Source organism: Sceloporus occidentalis, unplaced genomic scaffold (genome assembly GCF_023333645.1).
Source record: "Sceloporus occidentalis isolate IW3139 unplaced genomic scaffold, rSceOcc1.0.p SCAF_5, whole genome shotgun sequence".
In the NCBI taxonomy this organism is placed as follows: Eukaryota; Metazoa; Chordata; class Lepidosauria; order Squamata; family Phrynosomatidae; genus Sceloporus; species Sceloporus occidentalis.
In genome coordinates, this window is record NW_028316985.1 from 57,998,279 (window position 1) to 58,024,064 (window position 25,786).

The 25,786-nt window shown below is 39.9% G+C and overlaps 1 protein-coding gene across 1 annotated transcript in view; it reads left to right on the forward strand.

Moving 5' to 3' along the window:
• Positions 1–25,786, forward strand: part of LOC149312210 (wnt inhibitory factor 1-like) — a 51,679-nt gene that overhangs the window by 14,078 nt on the left and 11,815 nt on the right. Inside the window, exon 3 of the mRNA XM_089526819.1 lies at positions 18,916–19,024. Coding sequence (XP_089382945.1) covers positions 18,916–19,024 — 109 coding nt within the window. The remainder of the gene's footprint in view (positions 1–18,915; positions 19,025–25,786) is intronic.

Below are 25,786 nucleotides of genomic sequence, written 5' to 3' on the forward strand. Positions count from 1 at the left end.
CCGGAGGGCACCACAAGTAGTGTAAAATGTAATTATATTTTTATTAATGTAATATTTTTTTTTCCTGAGAAAAAGAATTATCAGGATGTAAACATCTCCGTCGCATGTTTTTGGATGGAGAATTTTCCCTCTCATACACTGAGCACCTAATAGACAAGAGTGAAGCCAGGAAAAGGGAACAGCCCTTAGGGCAAGCAGGTGTGTGTCTGTCTGTCTGTTAGGGAGGGAGAGAGGCCTCTGCCTGTATATGTTTTCCCGCTTTCCAAACTTTCTGAGTCGCAGCCCTTCTCTCCCTCCGACCTCGGCACCTTGGACCAACCCCCCTCTCCAAAGTCAGGGTGGGCAAGGTTCCTCCCAAAAGCAGAGGTATCCCCTGGCCAGCTCTCTTCCTCCTCCGCAGCCGCAACGTCTTCCCTTTGGCTCCATCTTGCCTTCCTCTTCCTGCCTGTCTCTCTTTATGGGTGGCTCCAGTGAGCTGGGGAGGGGGGGTGTCAGACCCATGAAGTAATAAGATCATAGAGTGATGACATCACTTACTTCTGTGGGACTAAAATCCTCGCTAGAACGGTATGCATGTGCAAAAGAAGAACTGCTTGAGAACGACCTCGGCTGCAGTAACGGAAACACAGTATATGCAGTGCGATAAAATGTGTTCTCATACCGTTATCATTACATTACAAAATATCTAATGCAGTAACAGCCGTTCCCATATCATTTCTCCATGGAACGTTACAGGGACTCTATGGGAACTTTACAGGTACTGGTGTGATAAACTTAATAGATAACACATGACCAGTTCCCATAGTGATGCAGTATAGACTGCAGTGGCAAACAGGTATGAAAAGCAAGTTTAATATTCCAAAACACAGTTCAGATGTGAGTGAATTGTTTTGAAGGGTATCCATTTCATGAATGACTCTGATCCCAGGATTAATGTATAGTCTGCTTACCTATCTGTAGTGAGATTTTTAGGTCACATGGCATCCTGCTTTATGTATGTAGCATATACTTAAGCCTGATTTTCTTTTATCTTCAAGTAAGCATGGCAGAGTAGTCCTGATTCAAATCATGAGTCAAGAAACTTTCTGACTTTAATTCTCCTAAAAGAACAAGACATCCATGAAGATAAATTGGCATTGTCACTCAGGACCCTACCCTTTCTTCTGTAGAATGATGGATAAAGTAAGAGTGTGTGTGTGTGTGTGTATTTAATATATATAAATATATATTTATTATGTTCAGTAAAGTTGTGGCCAATGTTTCCACACAGCAGCTCTTCCTTGCTAGGTGCAAAAGTTGGTGCACCAGCACACCAATTGACATATGATTGTTAAGTAAATTGATTGATTAATTTTAATTATGGATACATGCAAGGAAGCATTAGTCAGCTTTCTATGGTTAATAAACATATCAGACTTTGTTTTGGAAGTGTTCACCACCATGTCTGGTAGGACAGAGCTGAAATGACTCTTTCAAGTGTCCTGTATGAAATTGGTTTTATTTTTGTTTCTATTGAAGGGAGATAGTGACCTTTAACTATGTAATGGGAACTTTTCTAGCTATCCAACAGTTTCCCATTTTTCACTGGTTTAAGGCTAAAAGTAAACTTTTACAAAATAAAATAAATGCCTTCATGTGTTGTTATAGCAATCAAAGTATGGCAGAACAGCCTTCTTACAGATAGTATGCAGCTGCACTTCATAAAATGTTTATCAGTGCTTGGTTTCATAACAGGTGCATGAACGTTAAGGATCTCACAACTAAGAATGACTGGCAATCCAATGAGAGCTGATAGTTAACACCAAACATTTAGCACAAGACGATGTAGAAAGTACACAGTGTGAACCACATATGATTGGTATTATATCATGCAGACCAACACATTAATCCTAAACATATTTACTTGGATGTAGGCCCCTCCTGAATTTGATTCCAAGAATGTGCTGTCTTAGTTTAGTCAAAGTTCTGAACACTTTGAATACTGAGAGTGATGAGAAGTGTGGGTGGGTGGCAGTGGTGGCAATGATGTCATAACAGCCTCTCTTCAACAATACTTTTCCCTGAGGAAAATAAACACCAAACCCTCCGTATTTGTAGATGCTAATTAATTTAAGCATTGTGTGTTTGAGAGAGAACTAAAACAGGGGCGGGTGGTGTAGCTGAACTGCAAAAAAGTCATTTATCTGGCAGAACTACTTTGCATCCACAACTTAGATTTTCCTGTCCCGTCTCCCTACTGCTGTGGAAACATGAGACAGATACTGACATGGTTTAACAAAGACTGATACACAGACTGAGTCTTCCCTAACTGGAATTCCAAAATCCAAAGTAGTCCACATGGGTGGCTGAGATAGTGACACCATTGCTTTCTGGTGGTTCAGCAGACACTGATTTTGTTTCATACCCAAAACTATTAAAAATACATCATGTATAAAATTACCTTTGTGCTATGTATATAAAGTATATATAAAACATAAATGAATTTAATGTTTAAACTTGGGTCCCATTTCCAAGATATTTCATTATCTATATGCAAATATTCCAAAATAAAAAAATCCAGAATTCAAAACACTTCTGGTCCCAAGCATTTCAGTTAAAAGAGATTCAGCCTGTATATGTCAACTCCAAATATTTCTTCCAGTTTAGGACCTGGATCTGTGGCAGTAGCTACTGGATCATAAATATATATATTTTCATTATTTTAGAGAGAAATCAAATCCAGATTTCTGATAATGATTTATATCCCACCCAAAATAAAGGTTCAGTCTGATCCTGTGCCCCTGGGCAAGCTTCTTGTCCATGGACCACCAGTTTAAAGGCAGGGGGAGAGAGAGTGAATAGTTCTTTTGCACACTGAGAGATTCCAGAATGTAGTGTTGGGTCAATGTTTACTTTCTGCTAAAGGCTCTCATGTAAGATCCTGGAAGGCTGCTACTCAGAATTCTTCCACACACATGTGAGGCCACAAAGGGAAACTGAGACTTCTGGGCTACAGTGACTTCAGCATTTCGTTACATTCAGCTTATTTTCCTTTTCACCCTGCTGAATTTAATTAGTACACTTCTTTTATTTTCTAGAGCTTGGCAGAGAAAGAAATTTGGATGAAAGAGAACAGGCTGGAGCTTTACTTTGAAATTTTCAAGGCAGTGTTTATTGATAGAGAAAGCTTGACATAAATGGAGTGAAGTGATGGGCATACATCACTAAAGGCTGCACAGTATGTTTGGTTTTTGCTTGATGGATTAGCAGCCCAGGACTCTTACTGGGAATCTGTTTTCATGGACAGAATATCATACTGGAAGGATGCTGTCAGAATGCAAGCAATGGCAGTGGCCTCTATGGTGACTTTTGTGTTCTTTTAAATGAAGGAATGTGAATTCTCACTTCTGAGTATGATTTGCCTTTACACCTGCTGTAATGGGCTATTAGCACATTCTTTACATTGAAAGATAGGAGTAACTGGATGAAGCTCATTCAACAACTTCACCCAATGTAGGTGGACTGATTCTCTTAACAGAGCAAGTTATATAATCACTCCGTTGTGTATTAATACATTACATGACTGCCACCAATCTGCCTTGTGCTGACATGCTGGAACATATGAGGACCTTTTCTTCGTTTCTTAGGCTCTCCTTCCTCTACCACTGTTCCTCTAGCTGCGTAAAACATTGCTGTGGCTGTTTTGAGCTGCATGGAAGATCTCCTCAGGTTTAATCCTAAACAGATCATGTGTATAGAGAGGTAGATCATAGACATTCTGTGATACAATTGTACAATGCACCTTATTTTATAACCTAATCTACTAAGTTTAGCAGAGTACAGTGTGATTGAGAAACAGGCCCATTTAATGTTGCTACAACAAGTAAATGATTTTGAATAGACGTTTCAGGCAATCCAATCACTTTCTTATATTAGACTCACAGATCTGGAAGGGACCACAAAGGCCACCTTGTCCAACCCACTGTCATACATGATTACACAGTTAAAACATTTCTGAAAGATTCCCATGTATGCTCTGCTTAAAGGCCTCCAAAGAAGGAGAGTCCCCCACCCTCCAAAGCAGTCTACTCCACTGCTGAATAGCTCTTACCAACAGGAAGCTTTTCTTAAAGTTTAGTTGGAATCTTTTTCTTGTAATTTGAATCTATGGATTAATCCTTAATTATGTCTGAATACTGTATTTTCCTTTAACTGAAAACTAATGGAACAGTTTTTAACAATGTAATGAGTAACCACAGTGACTTATTTTTTAAACACTGTAATATGGGGGTGGGCAACTGGGCAACTGCAGTTTTCTACACCTGGGACCATTAAGAGGGGGTCATGAACTACCAGAAAATTGGAAGTGGGAGAAACAAAGGTGACCAGAAGTCCAGTTCTGATTTTGTTTTTGTTTTTTTAATGGTAGCACAAGGAATCCTTGCAACTTATTTAAAAGATGAATTGCCACTGCTGAAGTGCTGGTTTACTTTTGAAAACACCAGGGAAATCTGCAAGACCTCAGAAAAGCCTGGCAGAATGTGTGTGAGAGAGCAGTCTCAAGGCCACACTTTGTCCACTCTGGCTGTAATGAATGAATTACTGTTATCTTTAAAAGTCTGCTCCTGACCAAAATCATTTTTATGGAGGGGAGGGTATTAATGCCAGGATGAATCAACCCAAGCATGCCTGCAACACTTTGACAGAAAAGAGAGACAAGCACCTGTATGACAAGCAGGCAGGCAAACAATAGTTTTTATGGTTAAAACAAGTTTGCCATCAGCTGACAGGTTTCCCTGTCAACTAAATTACAAAACTAGGAAGAAGCTTGAATGCTCTCCACAACTGGTAGTGAAGAGTTCCTTTTCCATGCTGCAGCTATCTTGTCCTTATGAGGCACCACAGCTTACTTCTTTGCTTTAAATTATCAGTAAAGTCCAGTAAAGATAGAAGTGTTTTTTTCTTTTCCTGGGAAAAGGTTGCCTTCTTGCTAGGAGTCCCTTTTAACTCATGAACACTTAGGTGCCACACAAGCTTGTGGTGGATAAAGAAGAAAGGGGGTAAAAAAATTAAGCAAGCACAGAGGCATATAAAATATACGTTGCTTTTCTGCCCTTTCCCAGATTCACTCAATATAGTACAAATATCTTACACTGCCCCAATACAAATAAAATTACAGCAGCAGTGGAGGTAAGCATAACCTTTACTTTAATTTTTTTTATTAATAATGTGCAATTCATTATACAGCACTGTGTACATTTACAGCACTATAGAAATAAACTATAATAATAATAATTCAAAACAGTTTAGAACAGAAAACAGGTTAGAACAGAGGTCAGCATCAAACCCTAGATTATCTGCATTATGCTGTCGTGGGATCTCATTAAGAAAATAGGGTGTTACAAATCTTTCTCTGTCAAGATCATCAGATGGGGGCTAATGACAGGAGAAGGAGGGGAGTGAAGCGTGATGCTCCTGTCCTTATCATGCGATTGAGCAAAGATTATCAGACGATGTTGCAAATATCCCATCAATTAAGCGGAATTGTCCCATGATAACCTGTTAATACTGAAGTGATGAGACAATTCCTCTTCATTGATGGAATATTCATGGGTGTCATGGACTATCCTGGGCCTGATTTAGAGGCACAGTCAGAGGACTCAGACTCTGAAGACATAGGGGAGGCTGAGACAGGGGCAGTCCCAGAGGAGGCTCAGGAAGCTGCAGAGGGAAAAACAGACTCTATGGACTCTAGGCTGCAGGTGCTAGGACCTATGCAGCAAAGACAGGTCAAGGGGTCTTTGAGGCATTCTTCCAGGCCAGAAGCCAAGCTAATAGGTTTCAGTTGAAAGTAGCAGAGGGAGTCTGGGGAGACACAGAAGAGCCTGGATGCCCAGGGATCCGAGGGGGGATAGAGGCTTCTCTTCTCTCTTTCCCAAAGAGAATCTGGGGAGACACAGATGAGCCTCGGATGCAGCCACTATTCATTGGCTGTCTCCCCCCCCTCAAAAACAAAAACAAAAAACAAACAGAAATGGGAACGGGGAGCAAAATAAATCATGTCAAAGTGTTTCAAATCAGGTGATGACACTTGTGATGTCTGAAGCCTATGCACTTGATTGACAGCTTGCAGACACAAATGGGAACGGGGAGCAAATTACTCCACTTTAAAATACAGTGATTTAAAATAAATGGAAACGAAAACAGGGTCTAAATAAATCGAGGTAATTTGCCCCCTTTCCTAATGGAAACGATGGAAAAAAATTGAATTAGATTTGGAAAATAATCCAAGTCAGAATCGCGCCAATATAAGCCGTTTTATCTGCCAAGTGGGAATGGGGCTTTAGATGTTGCAAGGAAAGTGGCTGGATAGCAACCACTGCTAGGCTTTGCTTCTAGTACTGACTTGGCTCTGATGGGTCCCCTTTAGGGTCACCTCTGATGACCCCACCCTCTGCCCCACCAACCCCATTGCAGGTGTTGTCACATTTGTATTTGAACTTTTGTCCAAGCCTGTGTGTGTGTTCTTAATGTAATATAGTTATCTAAATTTGGGAGATATTGCCTAGAAATACTGAATATTTTCTCCAGCTTTAACTGTATCAAAAGCTGCTTAATTATATTGTGCTCTTGGTAACAACATATAGTGTCTTTATTCAGTGTTGGAAATGATCACAGTGATCAGACCCATTGAAGAGGGCCATCACTGCGTTGAAAAACACATATTTTTAATGTAGAAAGTTCATATTCAAGCCATGGTATCTGTACCTCCAGTTAAAGTTATCAGACGAGTAATCATGAGGGATACCTCTGCCTCTGACTTCTGCCAATGAGAGTAGACAAGACAGAAGGACAAAAAGTCCAATCTGGTATAAAGCAATGTCATTTGGGAGGAAAGTCATTATTAAAAAAATACTGTACTCTTTCTGACCACTCAGGAACTACAGAAACTAGTTCTACTGTCCAGCTAAAGAGCTGAGCAACAGTGACATCTAACATGTCATGGTAAGAATGTAGAATTACGGAAGGGAAAATGTGGAACAAGTACCCAAAATTGTAAACGAAACAACAAATAAGAAACCCTTCAAAATGCTGAGACAATATACACAGGCATAATGGAATATATGGGTGGTATACTGAAAAATAAATCCAAAATATTCATTCAAAGTTCCATATGTCTTTGTGAAGAAGCAGTACAGATGAATTCAATCCCAACCATGTACACATTCATGTGTTCAAAGTTTTATTGATGAAAAACACATACAGTGTTTGCTTTGTTACAGTTTTTGCATTGTTGTAGGTTGTCACTTTCAAAGCATCCCATCTCTGATGTGGCTTCTGTGGGAGTGCAAATTACTACAGATTACTGTCTAGTAATTCAGCAATTTATTTCTCTAAGTTTGGACCACATGAGAATACTATTTTAATCAATATAACTGAACAAATAATAAATTTAGTTTGATAAAACATCTAGCTGCTTGATAGCTGTAAGAACAAGAACACTACTTGGTCATTTTGTGTTTAATTCTTTTTAGTTTAGATAGCAGAAATAAAGTAGCTTTAAGAATCTGTTCAATAAATTCAGTGACAGGAACTCCTTTGTAAAGTTGCTCAGTTTGTGGCTTACATAATAGTGACTTCCTCAAACTTTACATAATCTTCCCTCGATTGGCTACATCTGTAGGGAAATTGTGGCATAGATTCCTCATGTTCAAGGCTATCTGCATAGGCCAGAATACTCTGTGATCAGCCTGGAGTATTTTGGCCCCAAAGCTGCCCTGAAGTCATCCTGTTACGTGCGTGCTCTGGAGTGACGTCGGGCACTGTTTGCATATGTATCCTGTTGTGCTGCCTGCTGCTGGAGTCTTAAAATGAGGTGCCCAGTGTCGATCACATGGCTGGGCACCTCTTTCTGACATCAGCGGGAGTGACTTGTGCCATCAACGGTAGGTGGCAAAGTGGGATGCAGGGCTGGCTCTAGGTACTTGGCCAAACTAGGCGAGAAATATTTTGGCACCCCCTGCCACCCCTCATAATTATTTTCACCCCTTTATTTCCTCTGTTTCGTTTGTTAAAGCTAAACATGACATAAAACTTAGGTTCCAGTCCCTCGTCATAGTATTGAGAATTAGTCAAAAAGCCAATTAGGATTTTACAGGTTAAAGACTTTTTTATTGCCGTGACATTGAAATGGAGTTATAACAAAACACAGAAATACAGGAAAATAGTGTTTTTAATGCAAAACCATAAATTGGACTGTTCTGTACAACACCGATACACACACTCTCCTTTCAGCCAGAGGAAGAAGAAAACACACACACTAATGTTGTATTGCCATGAATAAATCGGACTGTACTGTGCCACACACATATACACAATCCTTTCAGCCAGGGGAAGAAAACACACACACACACACACACACACACTGAATTGTTGTGGTGGTGTCATGAATAAATTGGACTGATGCTGGGTTGTCATGAATGGACTGGACTGTACACCGCGCACACACACACACACACTGAAATGCTGTGTTGCCATGAATAAATTGGACTGGACTGTACAACACACACACACACACACAAAGGTGAGTTTTTAAAATTCTGTACAAAGGTGATATACTGTAGGTTCAGTGGTTGTACATCATCAGGACAGTTTGCACCAGAATCAGGGATTGAGCCCTGCATTATCCAGACTGATTGCCATGAGTCCTGTGTGGAGATGGACTATGTCCTCCTATTATAAATAGTGAGGAAAACCTTTAAATTCTGGCAATCGATATGGTGAAGAATGAGCAGGTAGCACCACACTGAAGGATCAATACTAGCATGTCTCTTCATCAAAACAATCATGAAGTAGTTTTACTAACTCCAGTGTCATTCTTCCCCTCCAATGCTGGACTAAAAAATCCCCATCCAGCCAAGGCAGTTGTCTGATATTTTGAGGTGATAGGTGTTGTAATCCAACATAACTATAGAGGCATGTTGCTTTTGGATAACAAGGACTCTTAAAACTGAATGAGATTTCTTGCTTAGCAATCTTGAGAAACAGTAGATGAAGAAAGCACTGTAACATATTGTTAAAAGAAAGAAGAATTCCCAGGAAGTGTGCTGCTTCTGTCCTCTAGGCTCTGAAATGTTTCTGGACATTAATGGAACTGAGTAAGTCATTACTTTACGCCCTGTTGATCTCAATGAATCTGCTGTATTTGGGATGAAAATTTAATTTATCCCAGAGATTTTATCTGTATCCCAGAAATTGGACTCAAGATGACTCACAAGATTAATTTTTAAAAAGAGGTACAGTCGACCCTTCTTATACACAGGTTTTTTATACACGGATTCAAGCAGCCATGGTTTGAAAATGTTAAAAAAAGGCCTAAATTTCAAATATCAAACCTTGATTTTCCATTTTTTTATAAGGGACACCATTTTGCTATGTCATTATATTTAATGGGACTTGAGCATCCACGGATTTTGTTATCCATGGGGGATCTTGGAACCAAACCCCAGCGTATAACAAGGGTCCACTGTACAAGTAAAAAAAAAATTAATTAAAATATTAAAATATAAGTAGATTATAATATTTAAACACCACTGAGTGAAAAGACAATTTATAAGCACACAGATAAATTAAATGCAGTGTCTGCCCACCCATTAAAAGCCCCATCCTCACCAGTCAAAAGCCAACATGGATAATATGGTCTTTTTCTACCAGCAGAAAAACAACAAGGAGAGAAGCAGTCTGGCTTTCATTGGAAGGGAGTTCCACAGTTCAGGTTCAACTACAAAGAAAGCCCTTAGTTAAAAGAATTTGTACAGGCAGCAAAGGGGTTGGGGATTTGGATGGGTGGGTTAGGCCATCTGTAGGTCGGAGTGGAAAACCCTGAGGGGCCTACCTGTGCTCTTTAAGTTTTAAAATGCTGGACAGCATGCAGTAATTTTGAGTTACTACAGTTGCTCCTTAATTTTCTTCTCACCAGTAGACAGAAACACACAGTGTACAGACTGGTTGGCATACTCCTAAAGTTAATTTTTGGCACAAAATAAATTATCTTTCTTTGGAACATACATTCATTCCCCCTATGTCTGGAGCTTTTGCATTAAGAAATTGACTTTTTCTGAAATCAATTGCTTGTTGCCAGATTTCATTTTACTTGTTGCCAGATTTCATTTTTAACTCCATTCAGTGCAAAGGAGACTTTGTTAGGAAGGTTTTCCTGATGCTATTTTTGCTTCACACCGTCCATGTTTTTAAAATGACAGCTATCCTTACATGATGACAGTTTGGTGGTGTAAAATGGTTATCACAAATTGATTTTTGTGTGCTGATTTCAATGCAACTTATTTATTTATTTATTTATTTATTTATTTGATATCCCCACCATTTCCTCAGAACTGGGACTCAAGACAGATTACAAAATATAAAACAGATAAAAAGAATGATTAGTAAATACATGCAAGAAGTGAAACTAAAATTATATTATCAATAGGATTTCTCACTAGAAACCAATGTGACTAAACTGAGGCTATCATACTGTGATCAAATCATGAAATGACAGGATTCATTGGAAAAGATGATAATGCACAGTATAACTGAAACTAGGAAGCAAGGAAGACCACATTACAGACAGATTAATTCAATAAAGGAATCCATAGCCCTGAGTATGCAAAAGTGAAGCAGGAGCATAGATGACCAGGATTTATTTGCCATAAACTGAAGCAGACTTGATGGCAGATGACAATAGGATTAAGAGCAATTTAAAACATATATATTAAAAACTGGGGGTGGGGGGAACCCCTCTCATATAGCTCAATAGAAGGGCTTGTGAAGAGGGTGAGGTGAAGAGCTTTTCCTGAAGATTTCAGTGCTCATGTTCATCTGGGAGAATACAGTCCTTCAGATAGCCTAGGCCTGAGCTCTTCATGAAAGAGTCCTTAGCACTCGAGCAGTTTATAGCTATTGAGAAATCAAGACATGCATAATCCTTTAGAGAAGAAGATGCATGCAGACATATTAAAACAAGGATAGTCTGCTACCTTAACTGAATATGGATTATAAAGTCATACTCAGAATTTAGAATACTGTTTTTTTAAAGTAAAATGTTCTCATAACATATTGTAGTACTCCAAAAATAGTTCCCTTGTTTTTACTGCATTATCATGCCTCACTATATTGCCTTTTCATTAATTCCTATTTCCATTTTTTTAAAAAAAAAAGAAAGAAAAGAAAATGGCATAAAGTGCCATTTAAAAGTAAGCAGAAAATGTTGTTTGTTACACCCATAAGTAACATGAGCTGGAATTCATAATTTCATTTATGAATGTGTAACCTAGAGTTATACATCCGTAACTAATTTGTATTCATGATCCCTACGTGTTCACGATTGTGGCAGTGGTGTAGGGAATACAGAGAGACTGTAAAAATCCCCCAATTTTGCCTTATTTGAAGCAGCCACTGCTATAGATGGAAGTCCATTCTCCTGTTGATTGGCGCTCAGCAGGCTAACATTTCCATCCACTTCCTGGCAGCAATTTCTGGCACAAGGAAGAATTGCAACAGGAATCCTTCTTCTGATTGTCATACCAGAGATTGCTCATGGGAAGAAAGTGGAAACACAAGTCTGCTGCATCCTGATAGACAGGAGAACAGACCTCTGTTGCTTACAGTGGCTACTATCCAGTAAAGAATGGGGTGGGGGTGGGGGGGGGGATCAGGCCAGGAGATGCTACTTAGTACACCTAACTAAATAGCTGATCTGTGGCCTGAAACAGACAGGCCAAATGATGCGGATTCTGGCCACATTCGGGGTGTAGCATTCAAATGACATATGCCCCAAACACAGCCAGAAACCACGCCAACGCTGCACCATTGCTGATGAATTGGGCCAAAAAGGAACGGAAAGAATCCGCTTCTTCCCATGGCCTGGTTCAAGATCGCCGCAGTGGCCTAGATCAGGGCTGGATGCATGCGAATGGTGCCGGCATGGTCCCACCATGGTCCTTTCGGCCCATCTGTTTCAGGCCTAGAATCCCACCAGTTTTCACTTATCGTTGAAATTTGACTTCACTACACCATTATTATCAGAGTGGAGGCACTGTAGCTCATTACAATTAACTACATTACTGTGATTGTTCTAACACAGGGGTAGGCAATCTGCGGCCCACGGGCCGGATGCGGCCCGGTGAGGCCTTGGGACCGGCTCCAGCCTGGTCCTGCCACCGATTGCCGCTGGGGCCTTTGGAGTCTCGCACAAGGGGCATGGTGGGGCAATTGTCTATAGAAGCCTCAGAAACATGCATTTATCTTAACATTTTTTAAAAAATCAGCAAATTTTTTCGCATGACCTCCATTTTTTATTTTAAAAGTGCCCTCCATTTGAAAATTTTGTCCTACATTTGTCCCGGTTTATTTATTTAATTAATTTTTTTTAAATTATTTAATTATTTATTTTTTGGCTTCGGCTCCCCAGTTGTCTGAGGGACAGCAACCCGGCCCCCAGCTCAGAAGGGTTGCCTACCCCTGTACTAACATGTTCTGATCATACTATTTCAATCTTGCAGCCCTATCCACCTTCTGTCCATGTATTGGGCAGAAGGTTTGACACAGTTGTCTGTAGATTTCTAAATGACACATTCTGGTGAGGGTATAGGCCAGGGCCAGCAAGCTTAGATACGCTGTCCTCTTCACTGCAATTCTGTTATGAGAAGACACACAAAAAGGGTTGCTATGAAAAGAACAGTTTGGTAAGAAGTGGGGAAACATTTTCCCATATAAGGCACCCTCCAGTCTACTATGGCCATAGTGCCCTTGTGCCAAGAATTCTCACATCTTTCCTCCCGGCCCCACCCCTCTCCCTGATACTTACTCAGAACCACAAGCACCACCAGAATGAAGAGCCATTAAACTAAGGTAGATCATGAGTTGCATACACAGAACAGAAGGGGAAGATGAATACGGGTATATCTGACCCATCCCCAATCACATTGGACTTCCCATTCATATGAATATATATGAATACACACACACACACACAAATTCTGCCTAATGGTCCCATGCCACCTGCTTACATGTCCATGATATGTTGCGTACAAGTGGTTAAGGAGTGCTCAATTTGAGCCATGTATGTCCTTCACACAGAACCTGCAGTGGCTTTCACCATGATCATAGCCTTTATTACAGTGATGAGGGTGAATCTGGGGCCTGAAGCCAGCCCTCTTCGGATCCCAGTCCAATGGCTTTCCCCAGGTGGCTGTGCCCACTTCCCACGGCACTATCATGTTCCAGATTTTGGATAGATTTAACACATTAAAAATGTATTTTCATACATTCTAAAATACGTTCTCCAGGGGATCTGTTAGCGGCAGAAAGAGCCTTGTACTGGAACTTGTGGTTCTGCCCTTTTCTACTTTGGTCCCACCCAACCACTGGAATGTGACACATCCCCCCAAGAACCTTTCTGAAATTGAATTCACCTCTTAGACTGAAAGAGGTACTTTGGCTTTGATCTTCAAAAAAGTACATTGCATAAAGTACATTGCAACATGTAAAATTCAGCCTCTTTGTCCCATTCACCCAGTCCCCTGCTGTTCTTGCCAGGGATCCATGCTCCTGTCAATTCACTGGCCTGTTACAGACTGCCAAAATAAAGCTGCTTCGGGTCTCTTTGGAGGCATGCTATTTAAATGATGCATGGGTCCTAAGAGTCCGGAGGTCGCACCAAAGGCACACTCCATTCCTAAGCGCCAGAGTGCAGTTTTGGTGCAGCTTCTGGATTCTTCGTATGCATGCATCATTTAAACAGCATACCTCCAAAGAGACCCGAAGCAGTTTTATTTTGGCAGTCTGTAACAGGCCACTGTTTCTCTTACATTTAAGTCCTATCATGGATTATACTGCTGCTGCTGCCAGTTTTGTCCCCTACTGCTGCCAACAATGCCCCCCCCCCAACAATTGCTGTTTGGATCAGTTCCATTTTGCTTTCCTTGCTGTTGACCTTGCATGTACTCACATTGGTTGCAGTCTTTGGATTCAAAACAGTTATGCACTCTTGATCTACGGTGAAGTTTTCTTTCTCAGTTCTTTTCACAAGTTTTCCATATCGTTATCCAGGGCAAACCATTTAAATCACTTTGGCCTGTTACAGACTGCCAAAATAAAGCTGCTTCGGGTCTCTTTGGAGATATGCTATTTAAATGATGCATGGGTCCTAAGAGTCTGGAGGTCGCGCCAAAGCCACACTCCATTCCTAAGCACTGGAGGGCAGCTTTGTTGCAGCTTCCAGATTCTTAGGGTGCATGCATCATTTAAACAGCATACCTCCAAAGAGACCCGAAGCAGCTTTATTTTGGCAGTCTGTAACAGGCCTTTGTATGTATTCCGAGCATAAAAGGAAACATGCATATTTTGCTGATGATGTTGCTGGTTTTCACCAAACAAAATTAGTGAGAAAGATCTTACCTAGGTAGGATCACTGAGTTTTCATCGAAGTATTCTAATATGCTCCTAATAGTGACATGTAGGTTGCAAATTAATAGCCCCCCCCCTTTGTTTCTTAAGAATTAATGTCTATAGTCTTTGTAGACCCCCTCCCCCTTACTTTACTTATTCCATAATTCCAACAAGTATATTTCATGCCAAAAGGATATGATTAGGGTTGCCATTTCACGGTGGTGGGCGGGACTTTCCTGCCCCCTGGGGGCGTGCCCGGTCCCGTCCCGCCCCCGCCCCCGGGTGGCTGCCCAACTCTGAGCTCCCAGGGCTGCTGCCTGCCTTCTATAGAGTGCTGCCTGTGAAGCATGCCTGGAGCAGCAGCAGGAGGACTGAAACCAGCAGGGGCGGGGTCTGCTGCACTGCCCTGCCTCTATTGGCCAGCCCTCTGCTTCCTTATTTGGGCAACATCCAAGCAGGGAGGAATTTACACTCAGGCAAGCTGCTTCCCCCTTTCTCTTTCCCCTCCTTCCCTTCTTCTTGTTACTCTGTTTTTTTTCTCCTCCTCCTCTTCCCCTCCTCTTCCTCCTCTCCTTTTTCTTCCTTTCTTCCCCCTCCTCATCTTCTTTTTCTCTTTCTTCCTCTCTCTAAGCCCCCCTCCTCTTCTTCTCAGGGGTCCAGGGCTTCTCAAGGCTTTGCCCCCATTAGAAAAGAAAAAAGGCTTTGGATCTGTCCCATAAATCCCTCCTAAGTTGAGACATACCTGGGAAAAAGAGGGGGCGAGGGGCTTGGGGGGGTTGGAGGGGGCAAGGAAAAGGAGGAAGGGGGGAATTGCTAAGAAGGCTTGGGAGTGGGAAATGTAGTTTTCAAAGGCACAAAGGACTGCCTGTGATCTTGCAAATGCTATGCCTGATTGGGAGTGGGAAATGTAGTAGTTTGCAATGGCACAAGGGACTGCCTGTGATCTTGTAAATGCTATGCCTGATTGGGAGTGGGAAATGTTCTTGTAGAATTTTGGGGGGGGGGGGTGTTTGGCCAGAAAGAGAATTACATTTCAGCCTTCTGTCTAGGAATAATGCCAAAATGTCCTCCATTTTGAGCATGCCTAAGAAACATGCATTTATATTAACATTTTAAAAAAAAATTATCAATTTTTCATGTGTCCTCCATTTTTTAAAAAACGTGTCCTACATTTGAAAATGTGGCCCTACATTTGTCCTACATTTGTCCCAGTTTGGAGGTCCTGCCTTATGGCAACCCTAGATATGATGCAAACCTCCTTTTGAGGCCTGGTTAAGTTTATGTCTTACAGTAGCTATTGAAATATCATTGCTTTAAAGAGAGTTTACATTTTGAGGGAAATGATTTATCATACAGGAGTGCAAACCAAAGCTGGCTGAAAAATATATGGTATGAATAAAGGTCCAGTTACAAAAACCGTTGCTTCTAGCCACACATTTCACTTTTGTAAGTTATTGATTATACTTTCATGAGAAGTCATAATCAAAAGCTTGTACTTTGGTAATGGTGTGTTAGAGGGGTTGTATCCCAAACTTCAAAGCTGTCTTCTGAGCCTTGAGAACAAAGGCTCACCAGTTTTGAAGCATGGCCAAAGTGAGCCTGTGTGTTCTATTCATGCTTCCTATAATTCAAAGAGGTCGATTATATTTCCCATAGGCTGTGAACTCCTCTCTCATCACATCATGTAAGCTTCTATCACTGACAGATGAAAATCTTTCACTATACATCCTTAATTAAACATGATTTCGCTTGAAAAAGTGTTTTACAAATGATTCTAAAGATATTTTTTATTCTGTTTTGAAGGCCAGTTCTCTTTAATCATGCAACTTGTTCATGCTGTAATTATTTTTCCTAGAAGAGAAAAAGGATATATAAATAAAACTAAAGGAAACTAATATTTCAGATTCTGTAATATCCTAAAGGCATCAGATCCTGTCAGATCTTGGATGTTAAGTAAGGTCAGCTCTGGTTAGCAATTGGATGAGAGACCACCAATGAATACCAGGTGCTGTAGGCTATATTTTAGAGGAAGGCAATTGCAAAACCACCTCTGAGTATTCCTTCCCAAGAAAACCCTATGGAATTGTTAGGCAACTTGGGAGCACATACATACACAATGTGTAATAAGCGGAAGAGGAAGAGGAGGAAGACGAAGAAGAAGCTGTGGAGTCCTCCTGGGAGGAGCTGCTGATGCCACCGCCGATGCCGTCCTCGCCAGGGAAGCCTTTCTCCTCCTCCAGCAGGTGCTTCGGGGGCCGCAGGGGCCAAGCCCTCCTTCATCTCCTACATCAGCCCCAAGATTTCAGAGTTTGGAATATTTGCATATACATAAAGAGATATCTTGGAGATGGGACCCTAGTCCACCAGGGCTAGCCTGAAGAAGAAGAGCCCTCCCTCCATGATAACTTTCATCCTTCGGCCTGTGAGGGAGTGAACAGGCAGGCCCAGCTCCACCAGGGCTAGCCTGAAGGAAGAGAGCCCTCCCTCCATTATAGCTGTCATCCTTCGGCCTGCGTGGGAGTGAACAGGCAGGCCCAGCTCCACTAGGGCTAGCCTGAAGAAGACGAGCCCTCCCTCCAGTCCATCTGCCTTGGTCCAAGCCTCAGAGGGAGAGAATAACCACTGGACCTCATCCCCTTTCCCACCACCATTCCCTTCTCCTTTTGTGTCATGTCTTTTAGATTGTAAGCCTGAGGGCAGGGAACCGTCTAATTAAAAATAACAATTGTAAGCCGCTCTGATAGACTGTAGGGCTGAAGGGAGGGGTATAAATACCATAAATAATAACAATAAAAGTAATATTACCAAGTTATTTTAACACTACATACTGTGTTAACATCATGGACTTTAACAAGATGCACTGCCTCATCATGTGGCTGTAATGTTCAAATATTCTTATTTCTTTAGAAGAAAATTGCATTTTTCTCAGCAGGAAAAGGGGTTTTTTCATACACTCTTCCACTTGAAAGTGCATAACAGAAAAACCTGTCAAGGCAATCTAAGCAAAATGTTTCTAATGCCTTTATGACACTGAGACTGGAGAACCAGCGTACTGTAATAGAGTGCTCTGGAGCAAAAGGAAATTTTTTAAAAAATGTTTTAAGTGGGGTATACAGTGGATTTGGTGCTGAAATGGTCAGACATTGTCTGGTCAATTTGCACCAAACCCAGAGCTTGGGCTCTTCATCGTCACTGAAAGGTCAAGGCGAAGATGTTTTATTTGGCCCATGCAAACAATCACCCAGTGTCCTGAAGATGTGTTAGACAACAGCTCCCATCATTCCCATCCAGCACAGCTACTTCTGATAGACGATCATAGCCTAGCTTGTCTGGAGTGTGCCAGGTTGGGGAAGCCTGAGTCAGTTTATTTGTTTGTTATATCAGGAAGGACACATTAATTAATTCTCAACTTTATCTCAGAATTATTTTCTATGTGTCTATAAAATGCTCCATTTTAACTGCCCCAGTAAAACAGTAAATGGTAGTAGCAACATGCCTCAGCTGAAAGTACACATTGTCCAGCTGATATATAAATGACAGAGACCATGAAAGATGGGACAGGACCAATATGTTAAATAGCTCCTTACACAAGGATGTACTGAAATTCTTTAGAAGGTAGCAATATGTTTCTGCTCCATTGACTTCCTTCTAGCTCTGCAGTATTGGTGTGCATATTTATGTTTGTTTGTATTAATTTAGAAAACAAGGAACGTGTGCTCTTTCCTTAGCTCTTTCACAGTGAAGGGAACGTTATTATTTGACCAGCTCACCTGTTATGCCCATTTCACTCTTAAACTTATGGTGACATTCTTGTAATCTATATTAGTAGTAAGCTACATTCCAAAATGGTAAAGTACAATTATACAACGGATAGCACTGAGACGGAAAATACAAGTGGGGAGCTATTTGACTGACTCGCCAATTGTTGTTTTCATATTACTTTCATATTACTAGGAACATGTTGTTTTAATCAGAAAAACCATTATAACCTGGTTTTCAATATAATTAAAACATCAAAGCAAAGCAATGAGAAACAGACAGAACAGCCATAGCACTGTTGCCATGACTTTGTAAGGGCTGTACAGAGAGAAAACAATTGTTTGACTGAATGCATTATTTTATTTCAAAAGCAAATGTTCCTAAAGTAAAACTATACAGCTGATTTTAAAAGCACTACTCCATATTACATAGAATGGGTTTATTTCCTTTATTAAAATCCACTGCCTTTTAAACTGTAACCTATTTCTGATCCTGTTTGCTTTATATCTCTTTCAAGTGAGAGGACTTTTCTGCCTCCATTTAGCAAAATGTCAATTCCTTTCCATGTGCTGAAAAGTTGAAGGGTTTTAGAATAAGTTAGGCATCACAAAGAAGAGGAAATATTAAAACAAAAAAAAGTACAAAAGAGAATTGGCTAAAATGTTCTATGCTGGCGGCATGTTTAGTCACAGTTACTATAATGTCTGTTGCACATTGATTTTCTTACAGGCTGAATATTTCTATGAGTTCCTGTCTTTACGATCGTTAGATAAAGGCATAATGGCAGACCCAACTGTAAACATCCCTCTGCTTGGAATGGTACCACACCATGCATCAGGTTTGTGACATCCACATGTATCTATTGGCCAGTCATGTTGTACATATACAGCAAGGCTAGGGAAAGAAACTGAGGCCTCGAGGCAACCCAACCACATTCTCTTGTTCATCATCTTCTAGGGTCATGTTGTTTCTACTCAGAGATGTAGCCAGAAACGCAAGTAAGTGCAGCCAAGGTCATATTCCCTGTCTCTCTTAGGCTGCATCTGCACTGCAGAAGTTATCTGGTTTGACACCACTTTAACTGCCATGGCTCAATGCAATGCTCTGGTGGCACAACAAACTACAATTCCCAAAATTTCTAACTGCAGTTAAAATGATGTCAAACTGGATTATTTCTGCATTGTGGATGTAGCCTACGCCTCCCCCCCCCTCTAGATCATGCTTTCTCACATGCTTTCTCTGCTTTTCTTTGTCTTGTGTTCTTTATTTCTTCTATTTCACTCTTTTCTTTCTCCCCATCCCTCTAATTCTCTTTCTATCAGCTTTTATCCTGTTTTCCCTTTATCTCTCTCTCTCTCCCCCTTCTCTTTCTCACCTTCTGTTCTCAATCTTCTTCCTACTACTCTACCTATGGATATATCCACATTGCAGAATCAAAGCAGTTTAACACCACTCTAACTGTGATGACTCTATCCTACAGAATAATGGGATTTGTAGTTTGGTGAGGCACCAAAGTTCTCTGACAGACCAAACTGAATACCTCACCAAACTACAAATCTCAGGATTCCACAGGATGGAGCCATGACAATGGTCTCAAACTGCTTTAATTCTGCAGTATGGATGCATCCTATATCCCCTTCTCTCCTCTCTTGTCTAACAATCCTTCTTTCTCATTCTCATTTATTTTCTCTCTCTATCTATCTCTCTTTTTCACTCTTTTTCGGAGACTGCAAGTCAGAAGAAGTTACGACATTGCTGTCTTCCAGCTTGTTGCATCCCCATATCATGGACTTACAAAAAGGCATTCATTTTTCACAGCACAGCATGAAGGTTCAGCCAAAGAGAAATGACCAGGATCAGAGAAAAGGCCAGCAGGATGAATAGGGAGGATTGGTGATTTGCATTTGTTCTGTAGGCCAGAGATTCCCTTCTACCATTATAAGATTTAATTAGCAATTAAGGAAAAATGCTATATTGCAAACAGAGCTGGGAAAGGTTACTTTCTGGAGAGTTGTCCAAAAATAATTTTCCTAGGTTCTGATTGTAAACTATACTGTTATGTGCAAGGAAAGGTTCTGCATAACATTGAATGTTGATTCTGTAGAAATAATGTATGATCAAGCTTAGCATAAGTTCACTTCTAAAATATCTAATGAATAGCATCTTTTATATATTTTTGCTATTTAGGGCAACTGTGTTAGTCTTGCTAATGGATACAGTCTAGCAGGAGCGGGTCCAAAGGGGAATGCATAAAATATAAGACTGTAAAACATGCTTTTCACTCACAATCCTCACAAAGGTATTACTATTTTCAGTCTCCAGCATCTCCAAAGTAGAAGCCAAATAATAACTGGTAATGTAATTTCCAACAAGTTAATGTCAAGTAGTTAAAAATGTTGTCAATGATGTATTAGATTGAAAATTGGGTTTATGGATGATAAAAGTAATGATGAAGGGCATAATTATCAAGTGGGAAAGAACTTGAAAGAATTCATAGATGTGAGAAAATACAAATAAGTATGTTTCATTTTTGTTTGTGTTTTTAAATGTAAGTAAAAAGCAAATACATTTCTGAAAAGACTGAGACATAACTAAAATTTATGTTACTGTTGCTCCAGATTCTAGTGTAGCAGAAATAGATGAAAACACGAGCAGGTGAGACACACAGGACATTATTCTGAAGGTCATATTTAAAAAGAAGAGTCTGTCTCTTCAACCGGTATTCAGAGTTAAAGATTTGGAATAATGGTTAAGGTTTAATAGTTTAATTGGTGTGTTTCCTTCCACTTGAAAAAGTTTGTGACAAGGGGCCATCACTTAGTTTGGGATCCTTTTTGTGTTTTGAATCAGTGCATGTGCCTTTTGTTTGTTTTTCTGATTGCCTGTGATGGTCCAGTGTACCAAAGGAATAGGAATCTGACAAAGCAGGGACAGAGGAGTAATACTACTTTTTGTTTATTTTTTGTTGTTGTTGTTGTTGTTTATTTATTAGATTTATATGCTACTTTTTCTCCTTGTGTTGAGCCTAAGATGGTTCACAGAATTGGTTAAAACCTGACAATAAAAATGTAAAAACAATTTTAAAATCATTGCATTAAAACCATGGTTTATAAACAGTAAAAAATCATTCCAAAGCATACAAATGTTAACAGTAGAGGGCACACCCACCAATAGCAAAGCCACCTGCAGAAATTACAGTCATCCCTCCCGATTTGCGGTCTTGCCATTTATGTCCATCGGTCCCTTTGTGAGTGCAGCATTTCTGGACAACACCTGCACCTCCTCTCATTTACGGCAATGGCAGGAAATAGAATTTGAAGGCATTATAGACTCAAATATTGATTAAAGTGATTGTTATTTATTTATTTATGGACACTGCTATACAGCTTTTCATTTAAAAAACAGAAAACAGTTTATAACCAGAAACTCTTTGCAAAAATACAGTTAAATGCATCAGTAAAATATGACTTAAACATTATTTGCTCTGCCAGCAAAAGCAGCTGTGCTCTTTTGAAGGCAGTAGACAGTCCTTCAGCGGAGGCTGGATGGCCATCTGTTAGGGATGCTTTAGCTCCAGATTCTGCAGGATGCAGCTGCAGCAGGAAGCCCTGTGGGTGTGTGGATGCCATGTGCTGCATGAGTTATTGCGCCTAATGGTAGGGACTGGTCTCACTGTTACTTCTCAGGGTCAAGAAGAGAGCTGAGAGTGAACTTCAAGTGGATAAAGCCTGTTCAACACTCTGCTATATGCAGATAAAAAAAATGATAGGAGTAGACAAAGATATTTTTTTCCATAAATGTCGCCACATCGGAAGACTTCTAGAAATGGTTCCACATAGGGCTATTGTCATGTGCCATGATGTATACTGTTCATTTGTTAGTCAAGTCATTTCGGACTTATGGCAACTCTATCATGGCTACAGCCCATTTGGAGCACTCCACATAGTGAATCTAAGCTGCCATATAGAACTGTCAGAGGTTTGCCATTTGTGACCATACTATAAAACAGCCTTTCCCAGCCTGAGGTCCTGCAGGTATTTTGGACTGTAACTCCCTTTGGTGCCATCAGCATGGCCAGTGTTCGGTGCTGTTAGGAGATCTATTCCAAATGATTTGGAGAGATCTGGGTTGAGGGAAGTCACTCTGATGGCTGACTAAACACAGAGTCACTTAAAATTTTCCTGCTCAGTTGACTCTTAAGTTAAAAGTGGTAACAGCCTCCTTTGAAAATCTTTGTTTCTTGAACAAATGTGACAGTCTATGAACATCTATTGACAGAGTCTGTCTCAGGTCTGTGATAGCTGCTTCACACATGCAAGTCATTACCTGTTGTTGCAGCTGTTAGGCAGTATACACAGTGGTGATTCCTTATGTAAATTGCATGCTTTTTGAACAGCTTGCATATAAAAAGGTTGTTGCATTGTGTGTTGTACAGAAACATTTGTGTCAGATGATCTGATAACTCAGTAACCATGAAAGTTGTTGAATTTTCATTGTCAATACACTTTATGTCCTATGCCTGAACATAATGAAGGAAGGAATGGCAAACTTTGGGATTGCCTAAGTGAAATTAACATGCTTTGACTTCCATACAAATCTGGCAGGACATGTGGCAATAAGGCAAGACATGCTGACTAGCCCTCTCATTACACATATGCTGTTGTTGACCAGCTGGTCATTTTGGAGGACTGAAGTCGCATCTGGACTGTCTTCCAGTTTACAGGGTGGAAATGTTACTTTGTTGGACTAAATTCCCAGAGTCTCCCATATTGGGGAGGGGATTTTGAGAGTTGCCGTTTACTTTTACTTACAATTTACTTTTACAAGCTCTGTTCCAATATTGTGGAAACAGGGGGCATGTTTCAAGGAGCCCTGCACAGGATCATTTTGGGGGGTCTGAGCTGAATGAAAGTAGGGTGACTCTGGTGACTGAGTTCCAAGACTTCTATTGAGATTCCTATATGGAAATTTCCATTCCACCATTTCCATATGGCGAACATGTGCAGGCATACAAATGTGTTTGTCTGTGTAATGCATAAGGTGCTCACACTTAAGTTAATACATATGAGATCTAGTGGTATTCATTATGTTAGCAGGATATGTATGTGTGCACATCAAAACGACACATTTTATATAAGAATCTTTGGAATTATTTATCTTTCCTGCTATAATACAGCTAATTGGGTAATGTTTTCTTTTTTCTGTGAATGGAAACAAAATTAGTGCTAAAGACTGTGAGGATGAAATCAACATAAAATGTTTTGATGGTTAAGGCTACGTTGGTCCATTGTCACTTGAGCCAAAGAAACAGATACAGAACTGATACAGAAAGCATCTGTAATGATGTCTGTTTGTATTTTGTCAGATTATATTATAATCTATTTTTTGTGATAGCACTGAGATGCCGATCACCAAAAGCAGATTGATTTCCCCCTAGAAATATGTTTATTAGTAGATTTATTTATTTATTTACTAAAATGTCATGTGCTCTAAGAAGGGTAAACTGAGTAACAGATGAAGGTATTAAAAGGACGAATTAGAAACTAGTCATAAAGAAAGCAGATAAGTGTCACTCTTAATCTTAAACAGTCATCAGATGAAACAACCACAGAACAGCATTCCAAGGCTGTGGGTTACCAAGGCTTTCTCCTCATTAAAATACTCTAGATTTACTGCTTTTCAGTGACTCTTTGTAGTTGTTTTTTAAAGGCTGTACTGAAACAAGAAGGCATCTCCATTGGTTGTGTTTATAGTACATAACCAATTTGGTTATATCTGTGTCTAAAGTCTTTCCCCCCAACATTTTGTTACTTTAGTTAAGAAATAAAAAGAAGAAGAAGAAGAAGGCTGCTGCTATCACTTAACACACCTGGTTTGTGCTAAAATATATTTGTCTAATAGAAACACCTAGTTTATATGTTTTGTTGTTGTCATTGCTGTCAAGTTGGCTTTGACTTATGCCAACCCCTGAGAGAGCTCCAAGAGACTCTGATGCATATCAAATTACACTTTTATAGCACTATATTCCATTTTAAGTGCTATGGCAACATCCTATGAAATCTTGGGATTTACAGTTTAGAGAGAGGTATTTAGAATTCTCAGCCAGAAAACTCATGGGCCTCACTAAACTACAAATCCCAGAATTCCAAAGGATTTATGGCAACCCTCATTAATTTAATTATATTTTCTTAGGCAAGTAATACTCAGAGTTGGTTTTGCCAGTTCCTTCCTATGTAATACAGTTTACAGCACCTGGGATTAGTTGACAGTCTTCTATCCAAGTACTAATAGGATTGATTCTGCTTAGTTTCCAAGATCAGATGGGATCTGGTGCCTTTAGGGTATTTAGGCCATCTTTAATTCAGTGTCTTCATTACCAGCTTTAAAGTTACGTTTATGCACTGGCTATTATTTTTATCTACTCAATATTCAACAGTAACCCTGCTTTTGCACTTTCTTCCTTAACGTTAATCAGTAGTCATTCCAAGCCTTTGTTACTTTCTGCTAGTAATATGATTTCATCTGCATATCTTAAGCTGTTGGTGTACCTTCCTTCCTCCCCTTTTCATCCCTCCTTCCTCAGGAGGTGAACTTGTCATAAATTTTGACTTACCAAGTTTCTATTGATTCACTGGGTCAGTTTGCAGTCAATGGACATTTATTGCTATGATCAGTGACAAGCAATATGGATCTATTTTAACTGGGACAAATAACTGGATTTAGGCCATAACATTCTCAGGTTGTCTCCCATTTATTTATGGATTTAAAATTATATCCTGGCCTTTAACATGGGATCTCAGGGCAGCATACAAACCAAAACCAGAACATTAGTTTTAGCAATGTTGTAGGAAAATGTTCCTTCAAAGCACAATCTGCAGCAAGGTATATATTGAGAAAAATGTAACATTTATTTTTACCTATGTGAAAACCTATCCTCTAGCTATATTACATATTTATAATCAAGACAGATATATGCACTCCTGTTTCTTTTCTTTCTTTCTTTTTGAATGTATACTGTACTGGGTCATGTTAAAACTATTACAGCAATTTATATTAATTACTGGGAGAGTTCCCCTTCTTCCCATGACCTATGGCTTTTAATAATTGTATTTTAATCTATACTGTACTCTACCGTGAGTCTTGGGGAGAGATGGGTAAGAAATAAAAAAGGTGTTGTTGTTAGTATTATTATATGCACTCTTGTGATTGGTTTGGTTCTCTCAAAATGAGAGTGGCTACTGGTGTAAATAATTCTGCACATTTATCATTGTTTCTCACCTTTCCCATCCCCAATGTCTGTCTGGTTGGTTGGTTGTTGTCATTGTTGTTGTGTACCTTCAAATCATTTCCAGTCATTAAGATAAACCTATCATGAGATTTTTTGAGACTCAGAGTGTGTGTGACTTGCCCAGAGTCACTTGTAATTAATTTATAACCCACTTTTCTCATATGTGAGACCCAAGGAAGGTTAAAATGAGATACAATGGAAAAGTTAATGTTACAAAAGAAAATACACAATTAAATAAAATATTGTATTAAAACACCACAATTTAAAACAGTATAAAATCATTTAAATATAATGATAAAAACCACAGCATAT